Source organism: Pelobates fuscus, chromosome 4, assembly GCF_036172605.1.
Source record: "Pelobates fuscus isolate aPelFus1 chromosome 4, aPelFus1.pri, whole genome shotgun sequence".
NCBI lineage: Eukaryota > Metazoa > Chordata > Amphibia > Anura > Pelobatidae > Pelobates > Pelobates fuscus.
This window is the reverse complement of record NC_086320.1, coordinates 319,858,816-319,870,908: the sequence shown is the minus strand read 5'-3', so window position 1 is coordinate 319,870,908 and position 12,093 is coordinate 319,858,816. Positions and strand designations below refer to the sequence as shown.

At 39.3% G+C, this 12,093-nt stretch overlaps 1 protein-coding gene across 1 annotated transcript in view; it reads left to right on the top strand.

Moving 5' to 3' along the window:
• Positions 1-4,227, top strand: part of NFE2L3 (NFE2 like bZIP transcription factor 3) — a 37,508-nt gene extending 33,281 nt beyond the window's left edge. The window contains exon 5 of the mRNA XM_063452363.1: positions 480-4,227. Within this exon, the coding sequence (XP_063308433.1) occupies positions 480-1,733 (1,254 nt within the window). The 3' untranslated portion in view covers positions 1,734-4,227. The remainder of the gene's footprint in view (positions 1-479) is intronic.
• Positions 4,228-12,093: the final 7,866 nt, after the last annotated feature.

The window sequence follows — 12,093 nt, the reverse complement described above, 5'->3', positions numbered from 1 at the left end:
GGAAAGTTTTTTTTTACACTTCTGTATAATTGTATTTTACATTTTTCTTTGTCTTGTCTGAAATTTTCCCTTTTGTGAACCATCATAAAATACTTACAGAGAGGGCAGACAGGGCTTTTGTGTCCATATTTATACATAACCAATGATGCAAATTCAAAAGGACTTCATTTTCTGACATCTTCAATATATTTTTATTCTTTACAAGAACCATGTCTCATTTGGGATTGTTTAATATCTTTCCAGCTGAATTTAGGGTCACAAATATATATACTTTTAAATAAGTAGCGACCCCAGGGTAGGTTTTTGCATGCATTTTAGTTCTATTTATGCATTTTTTGTACTAATCTTTGCAACACTGTATGGCTCCTTTGTAAATGCCCCACCACTTAAACTTAGATCCCTTTATCATTATTATTAGCTATTCTATATGTTTTTTTTGAGCGACTGAATATTTATATCTATTGTTTAATTTTATTTAGATAACACTGGAAGGTATTCAACCTGATACCAACATCAACAATGGCTTGAATCCCTCGACACAGTTCAATGTTGACTTTACACAAGCAATTAGCCAAGATGTAAGTCTACAGGAAGCCATGTTCCTGTCAAACCAGACTTCTAGAACACATGAAGATTTTACACAGATCCAAGCAAGTCTTCTGCAATTAAACTCAAGTTCTGACCCTGAAGAGTCTTTGGGTGCACCTAATCTTACTGCCTTGTTTCCCCCTATGGACAATAGCACTAGAAACTTAACTCATCAAGATCTTCTTTCTGGTCTTGATGAGAATGTATTTGACGAGATTAATTTAATGTCATTAGCACTAGAAGAAGGGTTTGACCCACTGGAAGTTTCTCAGTTATTTGAAGAACCAGACTCAGACTCAGGACTTTCTTTAAATTCAAGCCATAGCCCAACATCTGTGAGTATTTCTGATTCATCCTCAGTTTCTTATGGAGAGGATGAAGGAGCAACTGCTTACAGCAGTGATTCCGAGTCTGTGTCATATGATGGGCTTGAAGGAGCAGTTGGGGGCAATTGGCCAGAAGTGAATAAATTGTGTCGTATGGATTATCAAGAAGACTCTAGCTCTTACGATGATGTGACTTTACAAAATGTACAACATAATCATACGTACAATCAAATGTCAAACCAGTCAGAGCCCAGCCCTGAACACCATTATGATTGGCCCGGAAAACCTGGTGGCAGATTGAGAAGCCCATGCCCCAGAGGAGTGGATAAAAACATTAGCCGCGATCAACGCCGTGCTAAATCCCTACGAATTCCATTCTCTGTGGACGAAATTGTGAGCATGCCTGTAGAAATGTTCAACAACATGTTATCTAAGCACTTTTTGACCGATAGTCAGGTATCTGCTATACGAGACATCAGACGGAGGGGCAAAAACAAAGTCGCTGCTCAGAATTGCCGCAAACGTAAACTCGATGTCATTTTAAATCTAGAGGATGACGTGTCTCAGCTGAAAGCCCATAAGGAAAGACTACTCAAAGAACGGGCTCAGTGCAACAAGTCCATGAGTAACATGAAGCAAAAACTGAATGAGCTTTATCGAGATGTTTTTAGCAGACTGAGGGACGAGCAGGGTAGGGCAGTGAATCCAAGCCAGTATGCCCTACACTGCAACAGCGATGGAAGCATAATGGTGGTTCCAAGAAGACTGTTCAAATCAGAACAAAAAAAGGAGACTCAGAAGGAGAAGAAACAGAAATAAATTATTATGGATATGGACCATGTTAAAAAAGTAGTCATTAAACATTAAGTAAATCTTGAAACTGAGGATCCGTTGGGCAGAGTGGGTGGCAGAGGGTGCTTTTAAAAGTTATTATTTGTTAAAAGTTAAACACTGGATGTTTATAAATTATGAGCATGAAATTCAAGAATAGCTTTTCTTATTCTGACATTTGTTGAGGTGGCAGCTGTATGCTAATTTTAATTATTCCTCAACATAGAATAAATATATGGCATAGCTGCTTTTTCCTTCAAGATATGGCACTAAACTTTATAAGTTGTTCTGACCTGTTGGTATGCCACAACTGAATATCTGTGCAATCATATTATAGCATTGTAGCACACCAGGTTCCTACTACATGATGCTTATAGGTATTAACATGGTACATAAGGATAACAAAACCTAGATTATAAATTACTATTCTTATTTCGATAACAGATAATGGTGGTGGAGCCTGCCTAAAACTATTTGCAGGCCAATTTTCTGGTAAAATTGGATTATCAATGCTTATGTATGAACAGAATGGACATCTGGCATGCCTAGGGAAAGAGCATTGCCACCGTGAAAAAAAACCAAGTGTACCGAAATACAAAGTGACCTTAGATTTAGTCTGTCGCACTGGAGCACATTCCTAAATTTACATTTAATTTCTCTTAGCAAAAATGTGTTGCTGTATATGTTAATTTATATATGCGTTTTTTTTTTCTGAGGATATAAATTATGCTTTTTTATACTTTTTTTAAATTAGGTTTATTCTATCCTGTTTTTCTGAAGAGGTCCTGGTGGCTTTTCAAGGTTCGTTTCCCTATATTTAGGACTTATCATTTTTAAGCAAGCAGGAGTTGCTGAATTTATATCTCATTCCTCCAACGTACATGTTAATGGCAGAATTTATTGTGGGGATTTTACGTTTTTTAATTTCCTTATAAACATTTGACAAAGAGCTTTTGATTTAAAAAAAATAATAATAATAATTTGTGTTCAAATTACAGGGAAAAATGATTTTCTTTTCATGTTCGTTTCAGTGTTTTATAAATATTTCGTTTTGCTTTGCAGTTTCGGATGTTCTGTTTCGTTTGCGATCTGTTGGGTGTTTTTATTCAAATAAGCATATCCATCCAGTATTTGTAGAACATATGCAAAAACAGAATTGTGTATGCTGAATTGATGATCATTACAAGCCTGTTTCAATTAAGGCTGCAATATAGCGAGTTACTGCTAAACCGGAAAAAAAAATAATGTTACTACTAAGGCCTAGATTTATGAAATGTGATATAGCTTCCGTTAGGCAGATGTAGCACACAAAGTTTATATAAACCTGGCGCAAATGACTTTTGATATATAAAAATGCATGATCACTATAGTAGTGTAGACCAGTAAGGGTTGCACTCCAAACCTGGGGCATAGACATACTGATTTACTTTGATGATATTTAGCACATTGACAAGTTACTAACACTATAACATATTTAATTAAATGCTAAAATGGATTTAATAAAGTAGAATTGAGTCATCAAATGTAACCATCAGTGCATGGCACTCGCAACATAGTTAATCAATTTGACACATTTTCCTTCCAGAGGTTGTCCAGCCTTCTCTTCGTATCTATAGTGTAATACCACTTCTGTTCTGGAATTGTAGCATGCCCCCTAAGAAGATATGTGTGAGACGTCTAGTACTTTAACACTTAAGATCAGAACTCTTTAAAAAAAAAAATGCTATTTACAATGTGTAGCGTTGCTTCTATGGAAACGGTAGACCGTGGTTTTGACTATTTCAGTGCTGTACCACTCACAACAACGCTTAGAGGGACCAGTGACTACCAACAGAACATTGATGGCACGCATGCAGGAGATTCATCGCCATGATTAATTGAAACTGCAGCTAATTATATTATATCATGTACACAGTTTTTGTTGTTTGAAAAGTGCAAATTATAGACATAATGCTTTCCTTTGAAGTACAGCCATGGCTTTTGTCCCATGACAGGTCCATTTTAATTAAAGTCAGATTTAAAAGATCCCTGGCTTTGACTGAGAATATTACTGAGAGAAAAAAATAATCTTGCATTTCACGTAGGAGGAAGATAATGGTTATGCAGCCAGTTGACAACCGTTGCAATTGTGGAAAATCTAAATGCCAAAATTCCAAGACCAATTTTAGACCAGTACTTAGAAGTTTGCCCTGTAAAATAAAAATGTATTAGGTTGATTAGGTAGTCAATATCTTCAATGTTTGCAACAGGGAAACCGAGTCAGACAGCAAGTGTTAGTGTAGTATATATGCGAGTGCTCACACACTAATTGTTAGCAAGCAATGCAAGTATGGTAAATGCTCGGATTGTGTTTTCTTATTTACTTGCTAATGTGCAGTTTAATTGTGTTAGTTTTATCTGGTGTTCCAACACTCTTAAAAATTGTGACGCCCTAGGACAATTCGTTACCAGGCAGGGGCTGAGAGAACTTTTATTTATATATATTTACACCGTGTTTAACCCCTTAAGGACACATGACGGACATATACCGTCATGATACCCTTTTATTCCAGAAGTTGTGTCCTTAAGGGGTTAAATAACCCTCAATATTAGGGAAGTGTTACTGGAAAAGGGTCTTGGGGACTATTAAATACATTGCTACATATTACCATTCCATGTATCACTAGTTAATAGTAGGGATGCACCGAAATTAAAATTCTGGGCTGAAACCGAAAATTCATGCCCTTGGCCGAAAACCGAAACCGAAAGTGACTGTTTTATCCAAATTATTTTAAAATAGTATGTATTTATATGACATCAAGCTGTGACTTCAAACAAGCTTGATTGACAGCTCAGTCCTGCTGGGGCTGATGTTAGCCAATAAATCCACCCAGCCCGAGAGCCGAGCCCCCCGTAGGACTATGCCACCCATCCACCCATAGGACTGTGCCTCCCAATCCACCTGTGCCCCCCATCCACCCATAGACCTGTGCCCCCCATAGACATGTGCCACCCCATCCACCCGTAGACATGTGCCCCCCATAGGACTGTGCTCCCCATCCAGCCAGAGAGCTGTGCCCGGGGCTGTCAGTGGCTCTCAGTCAATGCATGCCAGGTTAACCCTGTCTAGCCCAGCCGGGCTCCGGAGGCGGATCTTACTGTTATTGGTGTCTGCAGACGGTGTGGCCGAGCACATTGTCTGGTTGTAGAGCTTGTGACTGCGGCTCCTACGCAGATCGGCGAGGCCGCTGTCCCCCCATTCTCCTGCTTGTCCTCACTGCTGTTCACCCTCCTGTTCTTCACGTTCGGCATGGCGGGCGGGTTCCTTGCTGGGTGCGATCAGGTGCTCAGTCCAGCAGCCTCCATGGTGCCCCGGCTGCAATGCTGGGAGAGAGCGAGCGAACAATGAGTGGCCCACGGGTCAGTCACCGTGCTATGTGGCCCATACAGCCACGGCCCGGGGAGCCATGCTAGCGGCGTCTCAGCCAGGGTAGAAGGCGTGTCTCGTTGTTTTGATTCAGCTAAAAGCAGCCGTGGACTGGTTCACTCGTAACAGCCTCCACGTGCACCATGACAGACTGCAGGACAGCACGTGTAATTTTCTGCAGATTTGACTCATTTTGGGCCGAAATAGGATAGGCTCATTTTCAGCCTGAAAAGTTTGGCAGCTGAAATTTCAGTGCATCCCTAGTTAATAGAGTTCTTCAGGGGAACCCCACCAATCACAACCCACTGTCTTGTAATATAGGGGTCCCAAGGCCAAGAACCATATTAAATATTGTTTGTTTGTTTTTGTTGGTTTCAGTGCAATGAAAGAGTTTAGTTTAATTGTTTCTTGGCATGTTGCACAGTGAGAGCATGATAGATTGCATTTTAGCAGTTCTTAACACAAGGGAAAAGTTGTATTTTTGCATCTTTTTATCACATGCTGGGGCTGCGGTCAGTGCACTGAACACTGCTCTCTTTTTCTTTCTTTGAGATTTCCATGAATCAAAATCTTGTCATGCATTTTAATCAGAAATTAAGACTTCATTATAGAGCCCTAAATACATAATATCTCTGTGTTTTGCAGTACTCTTCTTCCAAGCAATAGCTCTAAATCTTCCCAGAGACTGGTTTGATCTTTTCCAGTCACCTTGACCAATTGGGCTGATTTTGTGATCTGTGCATTTAGTCGAATAAATACAGACAAAACAGTAATCATCAAAGACTGTCCTACTTAATTCTATTATAATTGATTAGACCAGTGCTGTCCAACTGCTAGTCAGTTAGACTGTGAATAGCAACTAACACACAAACACTAGTTTAAACCACCACATGACATTTTTAAATCCTCAGCTCATCTTATAGCAGAATATTACCATGATCTCATTTTCACATGGGAGTCTCCAGATTGAAACCTAAAAACAATCAAAGAAGTGCTGAACATGGGAAACGTGTAATATTGATATCTCAGTGGTGGAGCTATGTATCTCAATAGTGGAGCTATGTGTCTCAATAATGGAGCTATGTGTATCAGTGGTGGAGCTATGTATCTCAATAGTGGAGCTATGTATCTCAATAGTGGAGCTATGTGTCTCAATAATGGAGCTATGTATCTCAGTGGTGGAGCTATGTATCTCAGTGGTGGAGCTATGTATCGCAATAGTGGAGCTATGTGTCTCAATAATGGAGCTGTGTATCTCAGTGGTGGAGCTATGTATCTCAATAGTGGAGCTATGTATCTCAGTGGTGGAGCTATGTATCTCAATAGTGGAGCTATCTATCTCAGTGGTGGAGCTATGTATCTCAGTGGTAAAGTTATGTATTTCAACAGTGGAGCTCAGTCTAAAAGAACTGATAGTTCTTTTCAAACTGTCCCCGCTTTGGCAGATAGAGGGGTGGAGCACTAGTGCAATGCTCCCCTGAGAAGCCAGGAGAACAAATCTCTCCCAAATGCCTTGAAATGATTTGGATGTTAAAGTGTTGGCACTTGCTACACATAAAAGGGGCATTTAATTGATTTGACAGGTCGGAATCGTGGCAAAGCAGAACCTGCATCCATACATGTGTGCAGATATTTATCACTGTATGCATATTTCTAAATTTGTGTATATGTATATGTATGCATGAATCCACAAAAAATGCAGGAAAAGGTTTCATACCATAAATGTAGAATTAGTAGAATTACTTTATTCAGGCAAGAAACAGTGTAAAAGATGAGATTTTGGCCTAAATGGACCTTAATCTCGATTACGGCTCATTAAGTCCAAAACATTGTGTCTCATGCTGTATTCCATTTCTGATGAAGTCATTTTACTGTGTGTATGCTGTGAAGCCCATTCCTGCATCTTTCTCATATCAAAACTTACCCCTTGTTTGATATTGGAATTACCCAGTTCTAAGAAAATATTTTCTCTTATTTTTTTTCCATTTAGGTTTGTAATTCAAGTACTAGTGCCTAATGTCGACATTCTTTGACCACAGGCCTATTTAAACTCTAAATGAGACATATGCAACAACATTAATTTATAGGGACACTTTAGTCACCAGAACAACTACAGCTTAATGTATCTTGAGGTGATGCTGGAGGGAAACTCACAGGATGCATCTATAAGAAACCTCAAACGCTATGCTAACCTCTCCCTTCCATCTCTCAAGCAAATCCATACCCTCTAAAAGCACCATTCTGTGAAGCCATTGAATCACGTAACTGTCACTGCCCGTTGGGGCAGGTCTGCCTCAAGAACTGGAAGGTCAATCTGGTATAAATGTATGCCAGACTGCCTTACAATCATGCAGGCCAGCTAAGGGCGTATTATGCAGACAGCGCCCTAAACTTTGTGCAAAAGTGCGTCTAATGATGCTCTCGCTCTACTCTTTCTAGGGAGTGTCCCCTAGCACTCTCTGGTCCATACTTTTCCTTCCCTTCTTGCTAGCAGGCAGAAGCTCCCAGTATGCGGTCTGGGACAAATAAAAAGGTGAATGTAGTGAGTGTAGAAGAAAGGGGACATGCCACAGTGTTAGAAAGACCAACGCAGCAAGAGTATTTGCACAGTGTGCAAAGTCAGCTTTACCGTAACTAATTTTATAGTCAGCTAGTCCATTTAAGTTTTGTTTCCCTACATCTCTCCTAAGACTTAATTCCCTCTCCACAAAATAATCTTTTATTCACACACATATTGGTTTTATACAATGGGCCTATTCCATATGCATGGGCCTGGAGCTTCAGCTCCAAGGGCACCTGTGTTAATCTGGCCCTTAGTTTGGGAAGATGGAGGCTCCTGCCTTCAATTTACCTTCACCTTCAATTTATCTTCAGGATATGTGTTACTCGTTATATTATCATCAGTTCTTGATTTCAGTGCAGATACCAATTGTGTGTATTTTAACTAATAGTTAAGATATACAGGTGACAGTTAGTGCCTTTTTTATATGGGTTATCAGACACATATATGATTTTTCCCACCCTATAACAAGTGATCTTTTCTGTCTACGGCATTTAGGTGCAAAACCCTGTTAAATAATATTTCATACAAAAGTCACTTTATAAAATAGCGGAGGATGACCAGGAGGTGGGTGTTACACGAAGAGTCAAAGGTGTTTTTAGAAAAAGAAAAAGAAAACACCTTAGACACAACTGGGTAATCCCTAAATCCTGTACTGGTAATGGTGCCTTGAGGACTGGTTTTGGATTCACTGAGCTATATGTCGTGTTGGGACTGTTGGCAGCAAATATACAGCTTAAAAGGTACATTTACCTGAACAGGGGACTGGCAACTTTTAGACTAGGGGGCTAGTACAGACTGGCTGGTCCCACTCATGCAGAACATCTAAGATATGAGTTTGAGAGATAAAAGCTGTAACCTCTATAAGTTTAAACTGTGCAGCATAATGAAGCATTCATAGAGATCGGTGCATGACTAAGAGATGCAGATTTTGTTTTCCACAACTCCATTGGCACTATTGACAACTAGTGCGTGTGTTTTGAATATCTTGAACACTGTCTCATTTCACCATATGGTGAGTTGCAAACACCTACTGGAACATTATAGTTTTTCACTCACTTCCAAAGTAAGAATTCCTTGAGAATTATACAGGCCAAAGTAGCCAAACTTGTCGTATAACTGTCTTAGAGAATCTTTCTAATTCAGCTACTTTAGCTTGAAATTTTAAATGAATTATGTGTTCACTTTGAATTCTCTCTTTATTAAATAACCGTATATATACTCATCAATGTCCGTCAGCTTGGTCAACCCCAGATGCTGCTGTCCACCAAGATAATATCACATACTGCCAGGCCAGGAGAACACTGAATATGTCTCTCACTGTTTTAGTCTGCAGAAGAATGGTGTGAGGCTGCCGCCCACAGCTTTTGCGTGCCAGTTGCCTGGTAATCAATTTCCCTTTCTTGACATACCTCCTCTGTATCTAACGGTCACCCACACCACCTCTAAAATGGCATTCAGAAATTGACAGGTTATCTCTGCACAACTAGTGGAATAACGGTAAAGACCTACAGATAAAAAAAAATAATACCGTAATTAGAATAACATTTAAACTATGCATGTTCCAATCATTTTCGCTAACCCAATGTATTAATTGCAAGCCTTCACAAGTGCACTTCCACACTGTTTGCGAAGAAGAGAATGGAGATGATATTCAAGCAATGACATTTTCCAGCGTTAAATAGTCATTGACCTGTTATGGAAAGACTAACTTACCTGAAATCGTGCCCATATACATTGACTACGCCATATAATACAAATATAATTTGTGCATTCAATGTAAAATATAAAGATTTACTCACTTTCCCTCCGTCCCAGCACCACTTTGTGGGTGTTACTCTTCGTGTAACATCCACCTCTTGGCCATCCTCCGCTGTGCCTGCGCCTCTCCTGCAGTCTTCTTTGATTTGCCTTGTTTGGAACGCATCCCCAAGCAGGGCAAATCTCTTCATTGTTGTCAGCATCCTGGCTTTGTTGCCAGTGTGCCGGTGTTCCTATATTGTTCCTATGTGATATCCATAACAACCACAGCACATCCTCTGTGGTTTGCATGGGTGGAGAGCAGAGTAACCTCTTGCGGGAGGCCTTTTCTGCTCTCTCTTGTCTGTAAGTGCCTCAGCTGACAGCTAGGACAAAAACCTATTTTTAAATACGTTTTTCTCTCAATATATATGTTTGCTAGCAAAACTGCTAGCACAACGTGTAGATAGAATGTTATGTAACGAGCATAAGTTGTTTGGGACATGATAGGTCCTCTTTAAAATAAAGGAAGATGTTTGTGTCATAAGTCATGAGTTTTTTTTTTGGTTTTTGCTTTTAGTGCAAGAAGTATTATAGAAGATTGATAAGAACCAAGAAAAAAAAATCAAACTGTATAGAAATTAATGATTTATCTTGATATACTTGTGACTGTGTTGACCCAATGAAAAGTAGAATGCTAATCAAAGTCAGTGACTGAACATTGCACAGACGATACTACATTATAGAAGCTGCCTGCTGCAAAATATAGTCTATTTAAATTATGCACATTCCATGTCTTCAACTTTTTAAATGAGGGCATCTAGAAATGTGCCCTTTAATATGAGAACAAACTGTTTTGTAGGCATCACTGTATGTTTTATTATATCCTGTTTTCTCTCCTAAAAGTGAGACTGTAAAATTGGCATTTGAAAATGTTTAGTCTTATGTTGATTTGTTTAATTTAGGAAACATCTTTATTTACAGGGTTGGTCAATAGCAGCCATGCTAACTTTTTTTTTTTTTTTTTTTAAATGTAGGGTGACTGATAACAAAATCTGCTTAGTATCCTTAAAATGAACTTTTCCAACAGACTATGAATAAACTGTTTTATTTGAACTTTTGAGCTTCTGATTTTGTACATAGACTTGTACATCTTAATAAATCCATTCTTCAGAATAAGTCATCCTTTACAGAACATTAATGCTTATTAACAGTATGGAACCATGTGTCGTGTTAGTGGCGGTAGTCCTACAATCCTTTTGTCAGCTGGGGATTCCTTCAGTTACCTGTCAAACAATCACTAACACATTCACATTACATAGTGCCAATAACACCATGGTGACAATCACATTATTAACATTGCTGGCCCCCAGGAGCGAGCAGTCATGATGTGCTCCTTCTAAGAGAAAAAAATAAATGTGGATGCAGCACACTGTCACTTCAATCAAAGTAAAACCCAGGGGAAAATAGAATGTATCTTAAAGAAGGGGTGAACTTCAGACTCAAGAGGAAGCTGAAGTAAGATGGACAAAGCTGTGGCCTAACCTGTGGGGTTGATTGTGTTAAGGGTTTGGAAAAATAGGGAAACAAAAAGCTGAGTTGACAAAAGAAATACAAAGAGTGCATGTACAAAACAAGTGACGTGAAATCAGAGGGACTAAAAATACATTAAATGAGGGGATGTGAGTCAGATGTCCAAATCAATAACGTGAAAATCACAGGAGCGTTTGGGGGGAATCATTCAAATGTGATGTGTACAAACCTTGGCTGCCACCATTGGAGATTGCTTTTCATAACAAAGATGGGTAAAGGAATCAAAACATTTCTACAGATTTCTGAAAAGAGTGACCTCCAAAAATCCACTGTATGGCAGATAGTATACAAATGGAGGACATTAAAAAACATTGGTACGGTGGCTTGGATCTCGCTGGAAGCAGTCGCATTCGGTGCTCCAGAACTATACCGGCTATCTCAGCAAATTACCTGATACAAACAATGGCAATGGATAATATTGGAGACTTTTTTGACTAAGTAGCGGGATACCCTTTTTCCTACCCCCCTGAATTCTAAGCATTGTCTAACAGGTTGCGACTTTTACTTGCTTTATCCCCAATTTTTTTAAAGCCAGTATAGTGCTCCCCCCCCCCCCCCCCCGCCCCCATTTTCTGTGGGGAGACATTTTTTGTTCACTTTATTCCTTTATATTTATAGTCTTTGGGTCCAAGCCCTACTTGGGTGGATCTGGCACCACCTCTCTGACCACTGTGTGTCTATCCCAGTTGCCACTGGGTTTACACACACTATCTTTGTATTTTATTATTATTATACTGTTTTCTTTATTTAATTTAACTAAATTACTTATATATATGCTAAAACACTATAATAGCCACAAAGCAACACAGCATCTTCAGGATGTTACCGGATTGACCGCACCCCACCCTCTCTCCTGGCGCTCAGGAGTTAATGAGCACCAGACATAATTTCTCATTTTATCTGTCAACATGGCAGTGTATCATATATTCTTAGTCTTTCCAAGGACCTTACTATCATACACTACTAATAGCATTACTAATATTCACACCATGGCCGACTAAAACTTAATACGGCATAACTAACAAACAGCCCGGCACATACAGGTGCCC